Source organism: Anolis sagrei, chromosome 1, assembly GCF_037176765.1.
Source record: "Anolis sagrei isolate rAnoSag1 chromosome 1, rAnoSag1.mat, whole genome shotgun sequence".
NCBI classification, from domain to species: domain Eukaryota; kingdom Metazoa; phylum Chordata; class Lepidosauria; order Squamata; family Dactyloidae; genus Anolis; species Anolis sagrei.
Window position 1 is genome coordinate 315,634,455 of NC_090021.1, and position 24,517 is coordinate 315,658,971.

Below are 24,517 nucleotides of genomic sequence, written 5' to 3' on the forward strand. Positions count from 1 at the left end.
GCTCAGTGGTTTAACCCCCTGCACCACCGGGAGCCATACACCGGGTGGCCATACAGTAACCCATATAATCAAAGCAGCCCAACAGATGGCCATTCAGCTTGTTTAAAATTCTCCAGAGAAGGAGACTCCACCACACTCCCAAGCAGCATATTCCAGTGCCGAATAGCTCTCACCATTTGGAAGTTCTTCCTTATGTTATGGTGGAATCTTTTTTCCTGGAATTTGTATCTATGAAAGATTCTTGAAATATTCATATTGAAATATTAATAGGGATGAGAAGGTTTATTTCTCAAGATGTTACACTCTCTTAAACGTAAACTACAACAATTGGCATAACTTTCTGAACAGGATGTGCTCTCTAAATGCTATCAACTCCATATTAATGTTGCAAGTGGTCAGGAGGGATGGAGGTTAAGGCCTGACGAATCTGAAGGACACTATGGAATTCTGACTAGAGACTTTTAAATCATAGTCTTGATTCTTGTCCTCTACTTGTTTCCGATTTAGAACACCCACCTCTTGGAGGGTCTGTTGTTAAATTAACATTTCTGTTCACAATAGTGAGTTGAGCAATAGACCCAAGCTGCAAGAACAGTAACTCCACATTTCAGTGTAGAATCGTGTTAAATTACTTCAACATGGCAAGAGTTGCCATTCTATCTCTTCCCTCCAACCTTTAAATTCCAACACCATCATGGCAAGCATGCATGGTTTGAGTTTTATTTCAAGGTTTTTAAAACACTGTTTCCTTCCTGCTTATTTTGCCTCTGTCTGTTCACCATGAAGGTAGCCCTAGCAAGTGCATCCTCTTCCAAAGCTTGAGAAATAAAATAGTAGCTAAGGCACTCTTTTCAAAACAATAAAGGGGGAAAGTCTTCCTGAAGAATCATCAATCAAAATATAAGCTGAATTAAATCTAAGAATATTAACTTTTTTCCAAAATGAACATAAATATACAATCATCCCAGTTTTTTTCTAAGATGAACATAAATATACAAAAAGTCCATTGGTAACCATTACAGACAATAAAAACCAGTCAGTTAATCAGGCCACAAACAAAGGTGGGCTCTGATTTCCATTAATATTTCCAGGATTTTGCCTGTTGTCAATTTTCTCTAGCACAATATTTTCCTCTCCAGAAGTGGCACTGTGCAGTCCATATGTCCTTTTCTCTTAATTGATGGCTCTTTGTTTTAAACATCTATAAAAGTCTTTTGGCTAAAGTCCTGATCACAAGCCAAAGAACCGACCAAACCATCAGCATGCTGAACTGACGTTGTGCCATTTGACAACAACCTTCTCTGGATTGGTAATTGTGTCTTGCCACTGAGCAGCTGCTTCAAAACTGTTACTTTCACTGCTTAGCCAGACCTGCATGGGAGAAAAAGAAGAGGGAATAGTAAAGAAACATTTCACACATACCATACTCAACATTTATTTTGAATCCTTCATAAACAAAATAACTACATCAGTTTGGACTTTAAACGAAGAATAGAAAAGATGCCAAAAAGATCAGAAATACAGTTTGAGCAATGGACTAGGACTCTGGGATAGCAGGATTCAAATCCCCACTCAGCAATGGAGCCCACTTTGTGAATGTGGGCAGATCTCCTTCTCTCAGCCTCAAGAGAATGGCAGTGACACACTTCTGAAAACATTTTGCTAGGAAAACCCTAAGCAAAGTTTGCCATTAGTTGAAATCTTCCTGCAGCTTACAACTGATTTTTTTTTAAAAAAAATATGTATATCACTATTTGCTTTAATATTCTGCCACTTGTAGTGGGCGTGTCTTATATCCATATTTGTGCTGTATTTTGTTCAGTGTTTGTATAAAAAAATTAAAATTCAGATATATCAAATGGGATATGGAAATTACTTTTATCTACTTTGGCAATTTTAATTGAGGTTTCACTGTTTTTCAACAATAGAAAAGATATCTGTTATGCATAACAATTACAAATTCAAACAGGTACTGTGGATCAAATTAAGTCTACAACAGATCAACACAATTAGTGTTGAATTTTGAAACATGTCCAGCAAAAGTACTGAATCATTATCTGAAAGAGTGAGAATTAAAGGCTTGCATGTGTGGTATGAACAATAGGCTTTTTAGTTTATACAGTGACAAAGATACCTTCAGTTCAAACAAGTGTTCAGTGATGCTTTACAAATATTTATATATTCATTCATTGTTTTGCTTGCTCATCACTATTTATTTATTTATTTCATATATTTCTACCCTGCCCTTCTCTCCACAAAGGAGGAATCAGGGCGGCAGTTTATTTTAAGATTTATGAATTACCACTGATGAAAAACAACTTTGTTCTTACAAGCTTTTCTATTTACTTCTTGCATGTTGCTGTGTCAAAATTCGATGTCTTGGAGTTTGTTCAAAACACTGACAATGAAAATGACATAACTCCTAGCATTAAGAGGAGTTACAGCATTAGACAACTTGATTGACACTAGCATTTACAGCATTAGACAGCTTGATTGACATTAAGGACTACATCTGAAAAGTCTGACAATGGAATGACAATTCCCTCACATCTCTGTGTAAGTGTTGAAGGTGATTAAAATACCTGTCGAACTTAGATTGGAATTCTGTATCAACTGATTCTTGACTAAATAACTTCTCCTGGCTCAACCCTTTCAAATTTGGTGGTAACACAATACCATTGACTAGCAGAATTGACTTCTAATGTAACTGATGCCCAGTAAATAACGTGGGAGTGAGTTATTATCAGCAACAGTATCAAAATAATGACTAAGTAGTCATGACTGTGAATGTGAAGCTTAATCCGAGAGAGAGAGAGAGAGAGAGAGAGAGAGATCCCAGTCAGTCATAAAGCAGATCAGAAGGAGGAATTCAGCCTGTGCCAGATAGTATTATGCTCAACTGAACATCTCAGGTTTGTATTTTGGGCGTCCTGATGGAAGCTCAGATTCCAGTAGTGGTCAGGAGTGCATGTGCATTCTTAAAGTTTATGTGACAGCTGCACCAATTTCTAGAGAATAGGCATGCCTTGATTACATCCTGTTTTGATTACTATAACACATTCAATGTGGTATTGCCTTTGGAAATGGTCGAGAAACTTCAGTGGGTTCAAAATGCTGAAGCTGCAGAACTAATTAAGTTTCAGGGAACATATTATTCGTTTTTTGAAACAGCTCTCAAGTTACTACTTCATTTCCAGACATAATTCACATATAGGTTAAGGCCTATAAAGCCCTATGTGGCTTAGGTGTAGCCTGAACACCTTATCTCCACATTTGAGCCAAATCACATGGGCCATCCAGTCCCTTCACCTGCCATAGAGGAAAAACATGATCAAAGGACCCCTGACATATGGCCATCCAGCCTCTGTTCGAAAGCCTCCAAAGAAGAAGCCTTTACCAACCTCCTAATGTTCAAATGGAATTTCCTTTTCTGAAATTTGAATCCACTGCTTTGAGTTCTAGTCTACAGATCAGCAGAAAACAAGTCTGTTCCCTCTTCTTTTCATCTTTTCAAATATTTAAACATGGTGACCACGTCTCCTCTCAACCTTCTCTTCTGCAGGCGAAACATATCAATCTCTTTGAGCTGTTCCTCACAGGACATGCTTTCCAGACCTTTGATCATTTTGGTCGTCCTCCTCTGGACACGTTCCAGCTTGTCAATATCTCTGGACACAGTATTCTAGGTGAGGTCTGACCAAAGTAGATCAGACAGTCTTAAGATCTTTGGGCATAACATGGGGGAGGAGGGGGGGAGCTTTCTCATGGTCCTGCTATCTTGTAGCCTCATCTGGTGAGGGCTTCTTAGTGAGTATTCCCTGAATGTGGAATCCCCTCCTATGAGTGGCTATGCTGGACCCATCTCTGTACTCCTTTTGCCAGCAAGTAGACCTTTTTGTTTAAGCAGGCATTTAACGACTAACAGGTGCTGCTGTTGTCTGCCTGGCAACAAATGTTAATAAAATATATCTTCACTCTTATTACAAAAGTCTACAAAACACATTTTTAAAAGGTTCACTCTGTTTTTTTACACAAAGTATAATAATTAGAATGGTTAAAAATAGCAGTTAAAAACAACAATTACATTTAATAGATTATTGATTTTCTGTTTGTTTTATATTTAATTTGAAAAACAGATTAAGTGTTTTATGAATTTATCAGGGAGAAGGCTATTCTATTTTCTCCTAGGGTGGGGTGAGCGACTTTGATATTAGATTGGGAGTCTTAAACTTCTATATGAAGCAATACTTGAAAATACAGTTTTGTCCTTCTTATCTGAAATAGCAGTACAAGGTGATATTTCCTCCTTCATAGTTGCAATGGCAGCATGTAAACAGATATAGCTACTTAAAATAAAAACTATTCACCAGCTGATGCATAAATTGTTTCATTTTGTGAATCTTAAGAAGTCTTTGACTGCCTTGACTCTCAGTAGGGCTGGTATTTAATTTTCAGGTTACTAGTTTAGCTGAATAGAGCACAGAAGTTAAACCCCCAGTGGTGTTACTACATGGCAAAAGACTTGTCATATTTCCCCTTTCTTTAGGAAAAGCATGAATTTTCAGCAGTGCTGTGATAGAAGTGAAAACAAAAAAAGTAAATTGTATAGAATCTAGAATTTCCCAACATTTACTATCATGATGGAAATGGGATGTAAGACATAGAAAGCCCATGGGAAGGACTGGAATGAGTAATGTTTGGACTAGTGGATTAGGGGTAAGACAAGACATTTTTCCAGATCAATTTTATTTGCTTCATCTAAACAGAGAATTTTTAATGTTACCAATACCAAAATTGCCTAAAGTACTGTATAAACATATGCATAAATTGTAATGACATTATTTCATTACACATTATAGACCATTGTACAAATTATATATTGAATTCAAATTCATAATTAGGTCAGTCTTTGAGATAATTTTTGTTCACTTAAATGAACAAATTGGTGGCTTATTCTTCCTCCCTCTTCTCTAGGCAAAGGAGGAGAAGTAAATCAACCTGCCTTGTCAAACAGTATTTACAGGCCCTAATAGTACTTCGCTCCTTCTCCCTTTTCACCACCCAGGAAGAGAGGAATCCTAATCCCTAACTAAAGCACTGGTGGAAATGTTCCACTAAAATACATTGGCCAGAATCCAATGTTAGGGAGCATGGTCCTAGCCCAACACCATTGGGACCACAAATTGCTGCAGCGGAGAGAACGTGAACTTATCCCAATACTACATCCCCGCCTCTGCTTCAGAACCACCTCTTTGAGTTCGGTGTAGAAAATAAACTAACCTGTCCAACAAAGTGTTTTCTTCTCACTGAGGTCCTGCTGTAAAGTCTGATGAGAAAGTTTATACCACATTCATTCTGGTTCACTGGAAAAATCATAGTTTCCCCCCATTTCACTTGACCATTTGTAGATTTCAGTAGTCGGGTCTTTTTTTTATCGATCAGTCCTTCAGTGCCAAGCTTCGAAACCTTTACATAAAAATCTAGAATGAAGAAATTAGTTGCAAAATTATTTCAAAAATATTTTCCCAATGTATAGTTTAAAAACAGGAAGCACAAAAATGTATGACAACTAATCATTACAACATTGGAATGTGTAGTAAAAAGTGACATAATACAGCTACTGTGATGAACAATAGAGACAAAATGCTACCCCTCTATTCTGCTTTGGTTAGACCACATCTGGAATACTGTGTCCAATTCTGGGCACCACAATTCAAGAGAGATATTGACAAGCTGGAATGTGTCCAGAGGAGGGCGACTAAAATGATCAAGGGTCTGGAGAACAAGCCCTATGAGGAGCGGCTTAGGGAACTGGGCATGTTTAGCCTGAAGAAGAGAAGGCTGAGAGGAGATATGATAGCCATGTATAAATATGTGAGAGGAAGCCACAGGGAGGAGGGAGCAAGCTTGTTTTCTGCTTCCTTGGAGACTAGGACGCAATGGAACAATGGCTTCAAACTACAAGAGAGGAGATTCCATCTGAACATGAGGAAGAACTTCCTGACTGTGAGAGCCATTCAGCAGTGGAACTCTCTGCCCCGGAGTGTGGTGGAGGCTCCTTCTTTGGAAGCTTTTAAGCAGAGGCTGGATGGCCATTTGTCAGGGGTGATTTGAATGCAATATTCCTGCTTCTTGGCAGGGGGTTGGACTGGATGGCCCATGAGGTCTCTTCCAACTCTTTGATTCTATGATTCTATGACACCTCAAAGAATACAACTGCTTCCTTATTAGTAATACTTTAATATATTTCAGAAGCATATATGGACCACAGTATATAGATATTCATGTTTGAGCACCGAACTATTATTTTAGAGGAAACTCATGGAAGCTCACTAGATTATCCTGAGCAAGTCGCAATCTCTTAGTCTCAAGAGAATGGTTAGGGAAACTGCCCATGAACACATCTTGCCAGGAAAACCCCATGATAGGCTTACTTTAGAATGATGATTGGTTAGAAATGACTTGAAGACATACAACGGTTCGGGCCCAAGCTACCTATCCGAACGTATCTCTGCCTATGAACCCACCAGGACTCTAAGATCTTCTGGGGAGGCCCTCCTCTCGATCCCGCCTGCTTCACAAGCACGGCTGGCGGGGACGAGAGACAGGGCCTTCTCTGTGGTGGCCCCTCAGCTGTGGAGCGCCCTTCCCATGGACATAAGATCAGCTCCGACGTTAATGGTGTTTCGGAAAAAATTAAAAACCTGGCTGTTCGAACAGGCATTCAGATAATAGTGCAATGAATATGATGAATATAGGAACGGAATAATAGACGAGTTGGATCACGATTCTAGTTACGAGACGCTATTGTGTTATTATTGATGTGCCATTATTGTATACTTTGCTCTCTTGGTTTTAAATTGTTATTGCTATTTTGATATGATTGTCTTTTGCTCTGTTGTGAACCGCGTTGAGTCGCCTACGGGCTGAGAAACTGCGGTATACAAGCAAAGTAAGTAAGTAAGTAAATAAATAAATACAACAACAGCTATTCTTACATGGCATTATCAATAATTTTGCAGCTAATTTGAAAGAGCAACCAAGTCAACATGGCTTCACAAGAAATAAACCATAATCTAGCAAGGTAACCACTTGAATTAGCACTGACATCAGTACAAAAAAAATTAAAATAGCGGTGCATTGCAAAGATTATATTAAACACTGATAATAACTGAACTAGATGAAATCTACTCCACCATAGCCCAAAATATTTAGAAAAGGACAAATAAAAATACTGCAATACTTACTTAAAGACAGTGGTGTGGATGAGCTTGGAAGGTTCTGGGCTTCAAGAATTTGCAACTGGATCCGGCTGTTTACTGCTTGGAAACAGGTGCCTATTTTCAGTTCTGCAGAACTTGCCTGTACGGACAATGAAAGAGAAAAAAATATGTTCTTTTTGTATCTGAGTCAGTTTTCACAAATCTGAAGCAAAACATTTTATTATACACATGTTAAATGACATTATCAAAATTCAGCAGTTTTGACACACAAAGAATGTGAATGCAGCCATGGCATACACTTGTCAGTTTGCTAGTCTGATTACCGAGATAATAGACTATTGTGCATATTTTGGGCATAAAAGCTGGGGGACTCCTGGCAAGACATAATTCAAATCTTTCCGCCATCACTTAGAGTGAATATACCCCTAAATCAATCGCATAGGAATGCCTTCACCCCTACTGCTTGCATGCCTGTTTTTAAATGGAATTTTCTTCTCTGTTATAAACCTAGCCAAGATCAGGTATTGAAACTGTTTACTGCTGTCAATTACAGCTCCACCTGTTTCAGATTCCATACAGGTTATAACTTAGTCAAAACTTCATAGTGTTTTCATCTAACTCTTAGCAGCCAGCAGTCGACCACGTGAAAAGAGCTGAAATTACAATAAAAGGAATGTAACTATACTATTCAATATGAAATCAACTCTGTATGATTATTATATGTAGAACTGAAGTACCTCAGGACAGCTGTTCTATTTCAGCATAACGTTATTTAGCGGTGTTGGAATTGTCTGTCTTTTGATTCACAGAGAATCTAAGACAGAACACAGACTATGACAGTTTTTTTATTGGTAAAGTTTGTTCAAAAGGGTTTTGCCACTGCCTTTCCCTGAGGCTGAGAGGGTGTGACTTGTCCAAGGTTCATGGTCAAGTGCATTATGAATTATTTATAATTTATATTTTCAGGCTCTCATATGATATCAATTCCAAACAACTTCAAAAGCACTCCCAAACACAAACACATTAACTTACTGAAGCTTTGGAAGGAGGTGTGATCACCAACCAGTGCTCGGTTTCTTGTGAACTGAGCTGTCGCAGTGACAAAGTGCATTCTCCTAGGGTTTTTTTCCTGGGAGTCTGAGCTTGTACTTTGAGCACTAGTCTTGCAGTCTGCAGGAATTGCAATTTGATAGCAAACACAAAGGTTTCCACAAATGCTATGTCCTAGAAGGAAATAATAATTCATCACAAAAATGAACTCTAAAATTCTAAAACTGGAAAGAAGAGAAGCAGCCAGGTATACCTTCATTATGCCAGGACCCAAGCAGCTTCAGGAGAGAAGAGGGACACCCCTGAATCCCACCACAATGGATAATCACTGGCCAGTGTCCAACCTTCCCTTTTTGAGCAAGGTTTTGGGGCATGTGGAGGCCTCCCAACTTCAGAGATTTCTGGATGAAATATATTATATAGACCAGTAGTTCTCAACTTTTGGTTCTTTAGGCATTTTGGACTTCAACTCCCAGAAATCCCAGCTAGTTTAGCAGCTCTTAAGAATTGTGGGAGCTAAAGTGCAAAACACCTGGAGGACTAAAGGTTGGGAACCAATGACCAAGATCCATTACAATCTGGTTCCAGGCCTGGCTATGGAACAGAGACAGCTTTTGTCATCTTGGTGGATGACCTACGCAGAGACCTGGACATGGGGAGTGTGTCTCTGTTGATTCTCCTGGACCTCTCGGAAGCTTTGATACATGGTATCCTGCTGAGTTGACTCGTTATGTGCATTATTGTTTATCTGCCACTATACTATAGTGCTTAGGCTGCTCTGAGGCCCCCACTTGGGGGTGAGAAGAGTAGGGCACAAATGCAGGGAATAAATAAATAAATAAATAAATAAATAAATAAATAAATGTGCATATGCAATATCTTTGAGATTTTAAAATGAGTTATCAAAATGTTAAATATGTAAGGATAACTTACATTGGAAGCTTCTCTTGCCAAACACCTAAAATGAACTGGCTTGGGCAGTGTAAGGACTCCCTTGATGGAAATGTAGGGTTTTTCTCCACAGCTTGGGGACCAGCTCAGATCTTTGCACTGTAATGTTAAAAATTGAAACTCAAGTTATTCTAATCCTCCTCCTCCTCCTCATCTTATATTCTGCCCTATCTCCCTGGAAAGACTAAGAGCGGATTCCAAACATAAAAGGCAAATATTCAATTCCCAAACACAACAACAATACACCTATAATAATGAAAATCGACAACCCAACATATAAAACGAATTATGCCTTAGTAGCTAAAATTGAATTTAAAACACAACTTTTTATAAACCAACAACCAATTTACTTGCCTAATTTTTTTCCTTACAAAAATATAAAATATGAAGTAACATGAAAAGTCCCTTTTGTTAATTCAGATTATTACCAAAGCAGGCATTATAGTATCTCTAAGAGATTGGTAGCACACACCAAAGATACATACTAGTCACCACTGCATTCATGAATTACAACATAAAACGTGTTACAGAATCTTATCCCAGCATAAACTGGTTCAAAAGCACTGAAAATATTACAAATCATGCTTATGGGGAATCTGTAGCTCAATGATAAAATAGATGTCTTGCATGCACAGGATTTATTTCTAGTTTAAACAATCTCATCTATCAGGGCTAGGAAAACCTATAATAATTAATTAAGCACTAAGTTGGGTGGGCAGTGCTTTCACATGGGAAAAAATTATTTTCATGTGTTATATTCTTCACTACCACTAAAACACGTTTGGATAATACTACAGTCCTATGTCTTCTCAGAAGTAAATCCTATTAAATCTAATGCCTATTGTTCCCCCCAAAAGTCTGCATAATAAAGCATAATAAACAATTTTGCTGTGAGAGAGATCTGCAGGGTACATATACAGATGACTGCTGTAAATATAACATTAAAACAAAACAAAAAAGTAAGGAAAACTACAACAGAAGAGGATATTGTGATAAGTATAACAGACAGTTATACATTTTTCACTGTTTTATTTCACCAAATATAATTGTATGTTTTATAATCTTTATCAATTCTAACAGTAACAGTATTTTTTTTCTCTCTGTATGGAATAGGTGCACTGCAATGAATCTGTGGGAAAAATGGGAAAAGGCAAGAGTAGAGGGGCAGCCAATTGCAGGAATAGCAGGAAACTGGTTTGCACTGGCTTTTGCAGAAAGGAGACTTCATTGCTGATCTCACAGTAGCCCTTTGTTGTTGTTCATTCATTCAGTCATTTCCAACTCTTCGTGGCTTCATGGACCAGTCCACGCCAGAGCTTCCTATCAGCCGTCACCACCCCCAGCTCCTTCAAGGTCAATCCAGTCACTTCAAAGATACCATCCATCCATCTTGCCCTTGGTCAACCCCTCTTCCTTTTTCCTTCCATTTTCCCCAGCATCATTGTCTTCTCTAAGCTTTCCTTTCTTCTCATGATGTGGCCAAAGTACTTAATCTTGGCCTCTACTATCCTTCCTTCCAATGAGCAGTTGGGCTTTGTTTCTTGAAGTATGGACTGGTTGGATCTTCTCACTGTCCAAGGCACTCTCAGTAGCCCTGGCTTTTTGAAAAAGGAGGATTTTAGTTCTCCATCTAAATCTCTGTCTAACACTTCCATCACCCAAGAAAGATTCATGTTACTTAAAGTCTTCTTAGGCATACTCACTTGTAAGATTGTGATCCAGATTTGTTCCACAGGAAGAAGATAGCACAACTTCACATGAAGCCTGCCAAACTCTCTTTCATCACTTGACAATGTAATGGTATCTAGGGACAAATCCAACAATTCTTTTAGTTCTGCTTACAATTATTCACACACCTACTACTGCCAGGATTCATGTAACTATTGTCTAAAAGGAAATGCATATTTTTGAATCCAGAAATGTTTTGTCAACATTTCCACAATCTGTGATTAAATCTACATGCACCATGAACATTTTCATTATTAACAAGATAATGGGTTGCAAACGACTTTCCTGCCAGAACTCTTTAAATTTGAGTATATGTACTAATAGGATCCAGTACATTAACCTTTTCATCACTACTACACCTTAGGTCCCAGTGTCAGAAAAAAACTCTCCTTAAAAAGTGCAGGACCTCTGCCAGAAAACAGGTAGCAATTGTAAGAGGGTGATATCCTGTATTGTGATGAAGGAGCGTTTTGTCAGCAGAGAACTGTGACATTCCAAGTAAGTGTGTCCAATCCCTCACCCTCTTATTCCAGGATGTTTCCACCCTTCCCCCCCTATTTTTTCCTCTTCAGTTACTTTTTAAAAATGTTAAATTAAAACAAAAAACTTTCTCTAGAGAAGTGGTTCTCAAGATGTTTTGGCCTTCAACTCCCAGAAATCCTAGCAGCTGGTAAACTGGCTGGGATTTCTGGGAGTTGTAGGCCAAAACACCTAGGGACCCACAGATTGAGAACCACTGCTCTAGAGGGTTAGTGAAAAAGTAGTAAGCTCCTCTGCTCTGAAAGATCAACCTTCAGCCCGGTCAACTTCCCCATGGATTGAAGATGGAAGAATAAGAAAGCAAGGCAGAGAAAATGTCATTAATAGCTGTTCTCCTCTTAAATTTTCAGGATAGCCAGTATATGACTATGAAGACTGATCTTTCAAACACAGGAATTTACTGTGTTTTGCACAAAGGCAACATACACTTTTAGAATTAAGGTGTTAAACTGATATGTTGCAATGGAGTGATTCTTTTGTTTTCTTGCAGCAAGGTCTCTCTCTCTCTCTCTCTCTCTCTCTCTCACACACACACACACACACACACACACATCCTATGTTAACTGAGGCACTGGAGAAGACTGTCTAGGGATGTTGAGGAGATGTGTGGATCATCTTGTTTGAAGAAATAAATAGAGCAATAGTTTCATTTCTTACATTGTTTTGCTTGGAACTATTGACTCAAGAAAGATAAAAATCAACTAAATAGTTATGCTGATGGGACATATCTCGATAACTTTATAAAGAACAGATTAAACTTCAGGATTAGACTTTTCTTACTCTACAACATTTTTATTTCCGAACTAGCTGTACCCGCCATGCATTGCTGTGGCCAACCTTCCCTCCCTCTTTCTCTTCTTTCTTTCTTTCTTTCTTTCTTTCTTTCTTTCTCTCCTTCCTTCCTTCCTTCCTTCCTTCCTTCCTTCCTTCCTTCCTTCTCTTCTTCTTCCCTCCCTCCCTCCCTCCCTCCCAACTTTTCACTCCCTTCTTCTTTTCCCCCTTTCTTCCTTCTCTACCTATGCTTGGACTGCTACTTCCAGCACTCCTCCTGATCGATCTACCTACCTACCTATCTCTATCTAAGTGGTTCTCAACCTGGGGTCCCCAGATGTTTTTGGCCTACAACTCCCAGAAATCCCAGCTAGTTTACCAGCTGTTAGGATTTCTGGGAGTCGAAGGCCAAAAACATCTGGGGACCCCAGGTTGAGAACCATTGCTCTATCTAATCTATCTATCTGGAGTTGTAGTCCAGGAATAGAAAATGGGAAATATGAAGGGATTGGGGTGCTCTCAAAGAAATCCAAGGAGAAGAAAGCTTGCAGCTTGGAAGCAGTGCATTTGCATTATTCTCTTCTCCCTAAAAGGTCTGGTCTAGGGGATGCTGGAAACTGTAGTCCAGAAGAGAGTGTGGATATGCTATTGTGTGTTTTGTTTGCCAGCGGGAGTCGTTTTTGCTTTTTTGGCTTTTTAAGTCCCTCCTGCTGTGTTTTCAGTGTTTTTATGAGTGATGGTCACTCGTTGGCCTGATAGGTGTATCATGTCCAAATTTGGTGTCAATTCGTCCAGTGGTTTTTGAGCTATGTTAATTCCACAAACGAACATTACATTTTTATGTATATAGATTTGTACTAAATGTATATCCATGGTTAGTAGTTATTTCTGGAAAATATGTACAAACACAATGGGGGGGGGGGGGGCGAATGGTTCATCTCTGAAAAAGATTCAGAGATGTTTACTGCAGGTTTGAAACCTCTTAGAAATCAAGGTCTATATGATTAGCTATAAGCTGGTGTTGTCAGAGGTATATTTCAGTAATAAAATAAACATGTTTTATATCATATACAATCCAATTTACTGTCAGACTTAAGGCAAGACAAGAAAACAGTGCTTATTACCTAAACTCCTGTTACTACCTTGTGAGTCCTTCATGGAGGAGGTGCTGCTTGGAACACTAGACACTGAGTCGTATCGCTATAGGATAAAACAAAATTATGATTAGTCAACAAGACAAAATAATCAATGTAAGACCACCTATGCAAATTCACCTGGTGTACCATTTACCTAGGAAGCAGCATTGTGTAGTGGGTTGAATGTTGGGCTAGGATACTGGGAGACAAAGATCTGAATACTTGAGAAAATTCCAGGGCATTTTGGTATCCATGGTAAATATTGGGCAGTCTGACTCAGACTGATCCACTCTCAAATTTCATTCTCATGCATATTGAATAACCTGCCTAATAGCCAGTAGGAGGGGTGGCCAACATTTAAACATTGTAGGCATTTCAGAATTTGTTGGATGTACTCAGGCTATGATCAGAACAAAAATAAGCCCTCTTTTTCCCCAGTGCACATCATATGCTTTCTAATGACAAAATGTTTATCCTAGTTACGTACTGACATTAAATGCCAAATGTTAAATATTGTACATTTTGCTAACATAGCCAAGTCTGAAATGCATTTGGAACCAGTGGAGCAGGGCTTTTGAAAGCGCCAAAATAATGTATATAGTAATTCATTCAACTTAAAATAGAGTGGCCTTTTAAGCAATTTAAGTATTAGATTAATTATGCAAAAATTAATAACGGATTCCTGGGTTGAATAGCCTTGCTGTCTTTGTGGGGAAGGTGAGGAAATATAAGTCAAATACACGAGAAACTCACCTGGATAAAATGGTGAGGTGGACTTGTAAGATCAAACATAGAATGGCTAAAAGAGGATGAGCCTGGCAATGTGCTGCTCCGCAAGTCACAAACTACAAAGAGGAATAGAAAAGGGGGCACTTTTTGAAAGCTCAAAAACAGCAAAGAAAGTTGCACATGTAGTGGTCTTCAGATTGTTAAAGGGAGGAGGGATAAAGATCACATTCAGAAACAAAAGAAAAAATAGAATCACACCCTAAAGATGAATGGATGCATCTCAGGCGTATACAGAGAGCTACAAGTATGTTGCACATCACAATCTTCCTTCACCAGCTCCATTAAACTAAATGGAAACCATTCACTTCCCACTGATTTGTGTCCACAGAAAAAAATATTTCTGTTGAGCATATTAAGACTTTTTCATGTTATCACATTTTTTTTATTTTCCCCAAGCAATGTGACTAAATCACATAAGAAAATTCAATGCAGTTTTGTGGTACTATGTTTTGTGGGTGTGTCAGGAGTGACTTGAGAAACTGCAAGTCGTTTCTGGTGTGAGAGAATTGGCCGTCTGCAAGAACGTTGCCCAGGGGACACCCAGGTGTTTTGATGTTTTACCATCCTTGTGGGAGGCTTCTCTCATATCCCTTCATGGGGTGCTGGAGCTGACAGAAGGAGCTCATCCATACTCTCCCCTGATTTGAAACTCCGACCTGTTGGTTTTCAGTCAAGGGTTTAACCCATTGCACCACCGGTGGCTCTGGTACCTATGTTAAAATTAGTACTTGTTGATTTGTAGACAGTGCTAGTCCCTTTAAAAAAAGACCATGTCAACAAACCCAAAGCTTTCCAAGTTGTTCAAATGCAGCTTCTACTTCTAGCAACCAATTAAGTAATCACAGATACACTTTTTTCCTCAGGTTCAAACCAGTATGAACTAGTTTTTTTACCTCAAATAAACAGTATGTATTTAAACAATGACATATATTTGTTCCATTCCCTTTGAGTAAGAGTAGCTATCAATTTAGTTAATTTTAAAGTATGAGTACAATATGTCTGAAATAAAGCACATACATAAAAACATGGATACTGCCAAAGCAAAATGGAAAAGTGCTCAGTCCAAGACATTTGTCAACCTTAAATGCTGCTCCCATCCAACCATGTCAAGGTGCATAATACTCAAAGCTAGTGAGTTATTTTGGCACACAACACATTAAATCTCAACAAAATCCTCTCCCTATGCCTAGTACTAAAAATAGAATTATAAAGTTAAATGAGTATTCACTGCGTTTTCATAACACTTTAAATTTGTTAGCTGGGGCATCTGCCTTACTCTGTCTAATGAAAGTATGGGCAAACCCAGGCCCGGGGGCCCAGATGCGGCCCCTTGGGCCCTTTTCTTAGGCTCTCCTCTCACCATCCTATCCTTCCTTCCTTCTCTCTTTCCTTCTTCCTTTCCTTCCTCCCTTCTTTCCTTAGCTCCCTCTTTCTCCCTCCTTCCCTCCCTCCTTTCTCCCTTTCCACCCTTTCATCCTTCCTTCCTTCCCTTCTGACTTTCTTTCCTTCTCTCTTTCCTTCTCTACTGAAGAAAACTCCAGGGACAGGGTAGCCAGGATCATCATTCTATACCAGGAGTTCTTAACATCTATACATATAATAAAGGTGAAAGTTTGTATGCGGAGGGCAAAAGTGTGGCGGTGTGACGGGAGGAGTATGTGCCAGCGTTTTGATTGGCCAGCCTGAAAGTTCCAGCATTCTGATTGGCTGCCGCAGTGGTGCTATTTGCATATGGTCTCTGATTGGCCAGCTTCAATAGGAGCCCCTGGTGGAAAAAAGAGTTCATGGCAGAAACGAGGACATGAGAAGGAAATTTGCATATGGTCTCTGATTGGCCAGCCTCAATTCCAAGATTCCGAGATGGCAAAGAGAGGAAAGGAAAAAGCCAGAGGGGGCTGGGTCAGACAATTACCAATACAGACCAGACTTGGCACACAAAGCCCCCATGACCTACTCGACATCCTACTGCAGTTTGGAGGAGGATGAACCATGGATGATGGGACTTGCAGTACCACCACTCACATTCTGAGACCGCTGTTAACCTCATCCAATGACTGATCAGGACCAAACTCGGCACATAGACCTCTCATGACCCACTTTACGTCCTGGTGTAGTTTGGCCGGGGATGGACCATGGATTATGGGACTTGCAATACCTTTGCTCAATTCTTCAGACCACTGCAACCCTCATCCAATTACCGATAAAGACCAAACTTGGCACACTGAGTCTCCATGACCCACTCTACATCCTGGTGCGGCTTGGAGGAGGATGCACCATGGACGATGGGACTTGCAATACCTGCACTCCCTTCCTAAAACCATTATAACTGCCAACAATGATGGATCAGGACCACAATTTACACAGAGAGCCCACATAACCCACTCTACATCCTGGTGCGGTTTGGAAGAATTTGACAATGGATGATGGGGCTTGAAGTCACTTCACTCACTTCCTGAGACCACTGAGACCCTTGCCAATGACTGATGAAGATCAAACTTGGCACAGAGAGTCCCCATGACCCTCTCTACATCCTGGTGTACTTTCGAGGAGGACAGACAATGGATGATAGAACTTCAAGTACCTCCACTCTCTTCCCAAGACTGCTGCAACCCTCATCTAATGTCCGAACAAAACCAAACTTGGCACACAGAGCCCCCATGACCCACTCTACATCCTACTGCGGTTTGGAGTAGGGCATACCATGGATGATGGGACTTGAAGTACCCCTACTCGCTTTCCGAGACTGCTGCGACCCTCAACAATGACTGAACAACACCAAACTTGGCACATAGACCTCTCATGACCCACTTTACGCCATGGTGTGGTTTGACTGTGGATCGAGCATGGATTATGGGACTTGCAGTATCTTCGCTCAATTCCTGAGACCACTGCAACCATCATCCAATTTCCAATAAGGAGCAAACTTGGCACACCGGGTTTTCATGATGCACTCTACATCCTGGTGCGGTTTGGAGGATGATGCACCATGGATGATGGGACTTGCAGTTCCTTCACTCACTTAGTGAAATTACTGAGACCCTCATCCAATGACTGATAAAGACCAAACTTGGCACACAGAACCCCCATGGCCAACTCAACATTCTGGTGAGGGTTGGGGGAGAACAGACTATGGATGATGGGACTTCAAGTACCTCCACTCCCTTCCGAAGATTGCTACAACCCTCTTCTAATGACCAATCAAGACCAAACTTGGCATACAGAACCGCCATTACCCACTTTCTCTAATAACCCGGGCAGCGCCGGGTCCCCAAGCTAGTTTTTTAAATAAAGCTCAAACAGAGCTATACCGAAAGACTGCATAGGGACTCTGAAAGTAACTTTTTCACACCCAAGAGCAGCACTGTATTCTGGATCACAGATTATTCTACCTGGAGGCAGTGAAGAGTGTGTAGTATTACAGTGTTGTATTAAAGTGCGTAGTATTACAGCTCATTTTACCTGACCCATACAGTCTCCTATTGTCCATTTTTTCTGGGCAACATCGTACCAAGTCTGGAGAAAGTGGTGGCGGCTGGTGGTGCATATAGAATGGGTTATACACCACATCAACAAGAGGTCTCTGTTGGTATGCACTGGAAAGTTCTGTTTTTCGGTCACCAAAAGATGCCACAGCAGAACCTGTGAAGCATTATTTATATTAGACCATTCAGCATTTAGTAAAGTATTGTGTAATGTGTGTGCAAAAGGTCATCATACAGAGTCAAAAAGCAAATGTTTCCTTTTCCCGGATTGCATGTCTGTGTAAAGGTTAGCAGCTGCTTTGGAAAATGTCCTGCAAAACTAAAAGGGTTTCCTGGATCAAAATACTTCCCCTGGGTATTTATATGAAAAAGTATAATGTTCTTTTTCAGATAAAAGAAACAGCAGTTATTAAAACTCCGCACTTGCATTACTTGGTATTGTTACATACATTTGCAGACTCAATAATAACATTAAAACTATTCTATTACAGACATACAAAAAGTGTTCACTGAGCATGCATATACGGTACTGTTCCATTATCTGGGCGGAGGCCACTAGGAGGCACTAGAGAAAGAAGGATATTCCATTTTATGGTGGGGGGTAGACGTTGAAGGAGGAAAACCATTTCCCCCATTTTCTCTGGTTATTCTTCCTCTCCACTTCCCATATCATAAACAAGGGTGGTTTCCACAACTGGGACACATGGGGAGAATAACAGGAAAAAAAGGGAAATGGGTTTATTCCTTCAACCCACCCTCATAAAATAGACTATTATTCTCTCTCTAGTGGCCCCTAGTGGACTCCACCAAAATAATGGAATAGTACCATATATGTATATTCATGCATTTGGAATGACACACAAAAAGTGTTCACTATGTGCATGTCAGAATGTATCGTATTGGCATTTCAACACTTTATAATTTGGGCCCAAGAGATCACTTTTAAATGAAACGTCTACAATTATTAGCTATAGAGAGAAATTTCTTACACAATCTTATTGTTTTTGGTAAATCAGTTTTCAAAAACATGGCTTGTAGCATATAGCCCTGACCAGACGAAAAGAACTTTGAAGGTGGAGCCCTGAGTTGATGACAATAAGATTCCAGGACTCTTGCTTAGCAGTTTAATTTCTCACAGCAATGTCTAGAACAAGGGAAGGGAACCACTGGCCTGCTATTGTTCATAACCTCGTATTTGAAGCATCTGAGGATGTTCCCCCTCTTCTTCCAAACCTCTCCCCCAAAACCATACCTTTATGGATTTTCCACATCTTACAGCAAAATATAGGAGGAAAAGGAGCAAGCCCAAGTATGTTACACAAAATTATAATCCATACATCATTTTGATATATAGTATTTTTTCCCATCTGCTCTTTTAATTCCAGAACTGTTACATCTTTAGTAGTTAGTGTTACACAGTTAAAGGCAAGCATTTCTAGACCCACAACATAATGGATTGTTTGGTATTTAGGACTGCAAGATCAGGAATGTTGTACACATTAAACATCCTGACTTAGAAAGCATTCCTTGAGCTGAGATTCCTTGAAGAGCATAGATTTCACAATAAGATACTGTTCTCTCATCCAAAGCACTCAGGGGGGAAAAAAGAAGTCTACAGCCAACAGCTTCAAAAGAGGGACAAAAGGACATATTGTCATAGAAACCTTATTTGCCTGAAATAAGACCTTAGCTTAACCCTCCCATCCAAGATTAAGTAGGAGAAATAACAGTTGGAATGCAAACGATTGTCTAAGTTGCCTGAATGTTTTATTAAGTTTTCTTGAAATGAAATCATAACTTATATCAAGTTTGATTGGCTTCTGCTTTCAATAAAGAGAAGCAGCAACCTTAAAAAAAACCCTAAAATCAATCATAGTAAAAACCAGGAACTTTCATTCTGGGATTAATGGTTACCCAAAGAGCAATACAGTGTTTACTTACAGTTATGAGAACTGTATATGTTGTGTGGTAAGTCCCTGAAACCACAGACACACTATCTGAACTAGTAAGCAAGAATCAATGGTTTCTAACTATGACAGAGAGGATTTGTATATGGTAATTTTTTTCCCTCAAGAGCCGATGATATTCTAGAACTTGGTGCAAAATGTATACATTTAGACTTTTTAAAATCTGGATGATATATATTCCGCATCAGAAACTAGAGCTAATGAGGTCGATCCAATGCAATTTTCTGAATCAGCACCCCAAATAACCAAACCGAATCTAAAGTTGACCAAAAACTGATCCATAACTCTTTCGGTACTAATGTTGGAGAGTGGTCCCTGGTCAAAGTGGTCCCTGGTCAAAAAAAGGTTGGGAACCACTGCTATAGATGTACTAATGAAAGGACAAAGACTCTGTGCCCCAGACTCTATTATTATTATTATTATTATTAAACTTTATTTGTACCCCGCTAGCATCTCCCGAAGGACTTGAGATTCTAGTCTCAATCCTTTCATTAAGTATGTCTATGATGCATAATTTTACAGTTTGACACCATTTTAACTATCATAGTTCAAAGCTTTGAAATCATGGAAGTTGTAGTTTTACAAGGTCTTTCTTGTTCTCTTGAATGCTCAATATTGAACCAGGGCAAATAAACCATGTTAATTCTACCATGTAGATTAGGTCTGCATAACCTGTGGATCTCCAGGTGTTTGGGACTCCAACTCCCAGAAGCTTTAGCCAGTCTGTCCAATGGTTAGGTATTCTGAGAGTTGAAGTCCAAAACACCTGGAGGGCCACAGGTTATACAGGTCTGGTGTTGATACACTGATAGAGGTAGGAAAAGCCGAAACAAAGACAGAATAGTCAGCCAGAGTGAAGAATTGATAAGGAATTTGGGAAGCTGAAAATGATTAACTTGTTCAGGTGTTAACATGTTATGTAAATTTGTCTTAATGGTTGAGAGTACAGAAATTCCAGACCACTCTGACAACCATAATGTCAGACTACACAGAGAAGCAACTGAAATCTACAAGCACATGGACAATTTCAACAGAAAGGAGAAAACCATGAAAATGAACAAAATGTGGTTACTAGTGTTTAAAAAACCCAGAATCAAGAAAGTAAAAAAAAACAAAAAACACCTCTCAGAAACAGGACAACTCCATGAGCTTGTTTGGAGGTTCTAGCGAGGGAGCGCAGCTATCGTATACCTGGGACCAAAGACTGGAGACCTTGGTACAGCTCCAGTCAGCCAACAATCAAGTGCCAGGTAACACTTCCCAAACAGAGGATGCCTCCAGACAACAAAGCCCAGGCTACCACTATGCAGATACCGTCTCTGGTTGACTTTGCAGTTTCATATCTACTCAGTGCTATTCAAGCTTGATAATTGCAACATTCACAATTGCCTTAACAGACAAGTGTTCTTTTTTCCACACTGGATATTTCACAGATATATACACACACCCTACTTGCTTCATTGCCAACAGAACCACAGATGCAGGCGAAACATCAGGAGAGATTGCTACAGGAACATGGCCATACAGCCCGAAAAACTCACAGCAACCCATTAATTCCAGCCATGAAAGCCTTTGACAACACATCAAACTTCTACTTGTTTGTTTTTTTACAATGGTGTCTGGCTCTCCTTATTAAAATTTTGATACAGTCTGATCAGGCTTATCATGGTGAACCCATACAACAACACATCTATTGGTTCGCATAGTGATCACCTTGCCCAAGAGTTTGTTGGGCCAGCCTGGAGAGGGGATCTGTCACATATATTTGGCAGAGGCTGCAAACTTGAGATAACAATTCTTTATCAAATACCTTGGAAACAATATATGATATAACCCCCATCATTTAAACAAGCTTCTACAAACCTATCTAAAGACAGTCTACCCAAACACTGCTTTAACGTCATAATGTTCTCTTCCATTGTTTTTACCTTGAACTCCTCCACGGTATGAATGACCCAGGTTCTTGGGCTGGACGTAAGCAAGTTTGAATTGAGGGACCACAAAGGGTACTTCCTGGCCAGCTGGAGGGAGCTTGGAGAGAAGATAATCTTCTGAACAGCCAACCTGCCGTTTCACCGACACAGAAGACAAAGGTGGTTTCTCCACAATATTTGATTTGTATTTGTCTGTAACCTCAGACTCCTTCTCCAGAGAAGCTGTTATTTGACACAAAAAGCATGGCAAGCACATTAATTCTTCAGTGAACAGCCTGGAACGGGCTTTTGTATTTTAGCAGGATGAGAATAGGTTTTTCCATCCTGCTGATTGTATCCAGGGCAAGATAACAATGGAGCGTAAATATCCTGAGAGCAATTGGTCTGAAATCCAGATCTGCTTTCAGTTTCTTACCATATCTGACTATGGAAAAAGAAATTAGAAGATGCCTATTAAAATGTAATTAAAAGTTTTCAGGAGTTGAATATTAAATATTAACTTGGTCACAAATATGAACTATTATAGAATGTAAAAGGTTAATCCTCATAATTTTGGGTATAATATGAACTACAATAGAGTCTCGCATATCCAACCTCCGTTCATTCAACATTCTGTATTATCCAACGCAGTCTGTCTCCCTCCCAGATCCACAGCTGTTTCAATACATTGTGATGTTTTGGTGCTAAATTCGTAAATATAGTAATTATTACATAACGTTACCGTGTACTGAACTGCTTTTTCTGTCAATTTGTTGTAAAACAAGATGTTTTGGTGCTTAATTTGTAAAATCATAACATAATTTGATGTTTAATAGGCTTTTCCTTAATCCTCCCTTATTATCCAACATTTTCGCTTATGCAACGTTCTGCCGGCCTGTTTATGTTGGATAAGCGAGACTCTACTGTATTTTAGAATGTAAAATAACTAATCCTCATAATTTTGGCCAAGGAAACTTATCTGGTTTCACAGAAGTCTGTCTATCTCTCACATACTTAAAAATGCATTGTGACAAGCAGACATCCCATGGTTATTCACAAGGAAAGTGGAGAACAAAATACATATTACAAGTAATTATCAATTTCTGTGAGAAGCCTAACAGGAAGACTCATCTCTAAAATATATTCATGGCTATTGTTTTTTTCATGTCAGGAGTGACTTAAGAAACTGCAAGTCGCTTCTGGTGTGAGAGAATTGGCCGTCTGCAAGGATGTTGCCCAGGGGATGCCTGGATGTTATACCATCCAATGGAAGGTTTCTCTCATGCCCTCGCATGAGAAGCTGGAGCTGACAGATGGGAGCTCACCCCACTCCCTGGATTTGAACTGCCGACCTTTTGGTCAGCGTTCCTGCTAGCACAAGAGTTGGTTTCATACTAACAATATTATGAAATGAGAAACAGCAAAAAATGTTTAGACCTATGTCCAAATTAACAGCATGTAGCATTTAACATCAACTTAACTCACCATCATTCTTTTCTTTCCCAATATACAGACAGCCTCTGCAGCAGTTCTTTATGAATTCTTTTGCCATTTCTGCTTTGAACACAAGATGGAATACATAAAGGTGAGGCAGGTATCAGCCCTGAAAATAAAACATTGGATCAGACATGAAGTTAGATGAGACATTTACTTTCTTTATTTTTTGCATTCTCCCATTAGTCATATACTGTAGCTGGTGCAGTGTAAAGAAGAGCAATGTTCTGATATAAAACACTGATCTCATTTACTGCACTAGGAGCTGTGCTAGGATCACTCTATCTTAGTTAAATGAAAACATCAGTGAAAAAGCAGTCAATGCACATTTTAAAAATGTTAAGCAAGTTCATAAATACAAAGTAACACTATAGTCATATTAAAAAAACGTAACTACTAAATATGCTCTATTCCATTCTGAGACACTTTTAAAAATCTTACAGTGTTTTCTAAATGCCATTAGTACAGTAGAGTCTTGCTTATCCAACCTTCGCTCATCCAACGCTCTGTATTATCCAGTGCAGTCTGCCTCCTGCCCGGATCCACAGCTGGTTTAATACATTGAGATATTTTGGTGCTAAATTCGTAAATACAGTAATGACTACATAATGTTACCCATGTATTGAACTATTTTTCTGTCGAAAAGTTGTATCCAACATTTTTTGCTTATCTAACGTTCCGCCAACCAATTTATGTTGGATAAGTGAGAGTCTACTGTAACACATTTTGTCAAAACTTCTAAGGGATGCCATTCCACAGTAGGGGGTCTGTCATAGGAGTGTTTTGAAAGAGTCCTTCCTCATTCTGAATTCATGTACATGAATTATAATTTCATGCCATGGATTATTGCCTATGGTATGACTTCTTGGATTTTCTTGTACCTTGTTATTCTGGTTTTCATGTACTTTGCTTCTGTGGATTTCATGTTTCTTGGTATCTTGGATTTCATGGACATTACAATCTTGGATTATTGATCTTTATGCTTTGGACTATTGCAATTTTATAGCACATTTTCTACTGCCTTTGGAGAAAGACCTTTCCCCCATTTTTATCGTTTTTATTAAGGGGTTTCTTTGTGTACATATAAATAAAAAGGAAAGGCAGTATTGTAGGGCTAGACTTTGGGCAGGGTTTGGGCAGCGTAGGTGGGGAAGTGGAGATTGGATCTAGGGATCTAGGGAAGGTGAAGGGAAGAAAGGGAAAAAGTAGGGGAGGGTTGGGTTTGTTGTCTTCCAATCTTCTTCTTCATTATTAATACAAAGTCTCTAAACTCCTTTTCTTTCCACAATGTGCTTCTCCTTCTCCTTCCTCTTTGTTGAGACTGTTTTCCTTGAGACTGAGGACAAGTTAAACATGAGCCAACAATGTGATGTGGTGGCAAAAAAAGCCAATGGGATTTTGGCCTGCATCAATAGGAGCATAGTGTCTAGATCTAGGGAAGCAATGCTACCCCTCTATTCCGCCTTGGTTGGA

At 39.4% G+C, this 24,517-nt stretch overlaps 1 protein-coding gene across 2 annotated transcripts in view; it reads right to left on the reverse strand.

Annotated features, from left to right (window-relative positions):
• Positions 1 to 267: 267 nt before the first annotated feature.
• The window catches only part of TC2N (tandem C2 domains, nuclear), a 48,301-nt gene continuing 24,051 nt past the window's right edge, over positions 268 to 24,517 (reverse strand). Inside the window, exons 2-12 of one of the 2 annotated variants that reach the window (XM_060756634.2) lie at positions 23,036 to 23,153; positions 21,566 to 21,793; positions 17,648 to 17,827; positions 14,153 to 14,244; positions 13,406 to 13,463; positions 10,928 to 11,028; positions 9,207 to 9,323; positions 8,256 to 8,447; positions 7,248 to 7,362; positions 5,281 to 5,480; positions 268 to 1,371 (exon numbers count right to left, since the gene is read on the reverse strand). In XM_060756634.2, the coding sequence (XP_060612617.2) occupies positions 1,258 to 1,371; positions 5,281 to 5,480; positions 7,248 to 7,362; positions 8,256 to 8,447; positions 9,207 to 9,323; positions 10,928 to 11,028; positions 13,406 to 13,463; positions 14,153 to 14,244; positions 17,648 to 17,827; positions 21,566 to 21,793; positions 23,036 to 23,102 (1,464 nt within the window). In that variant the 5' untranslated portion in view covers positions 23,103 to 23,153 and the 3' untranslated portion in view covers positions 268 to 1,257. Of the gene's footprint in view, positions 1,372 to 5,280; positions 5,481 to 7,247; positions 7,363 to 8,255; positions 8,448 to 9,206; positions 9,324 to 10,927; positions 11,029 to 13,387; positions 13,464 to 14,152; positions 14,245 to 17,647; positions 17,828 to 21,565; positions 21,794 to 23,035; positions 23,154 to 24,517 lie in introns of both variants that reach the window. The other variant, XM_060756629.2, reaches the window with a different exon arrangement.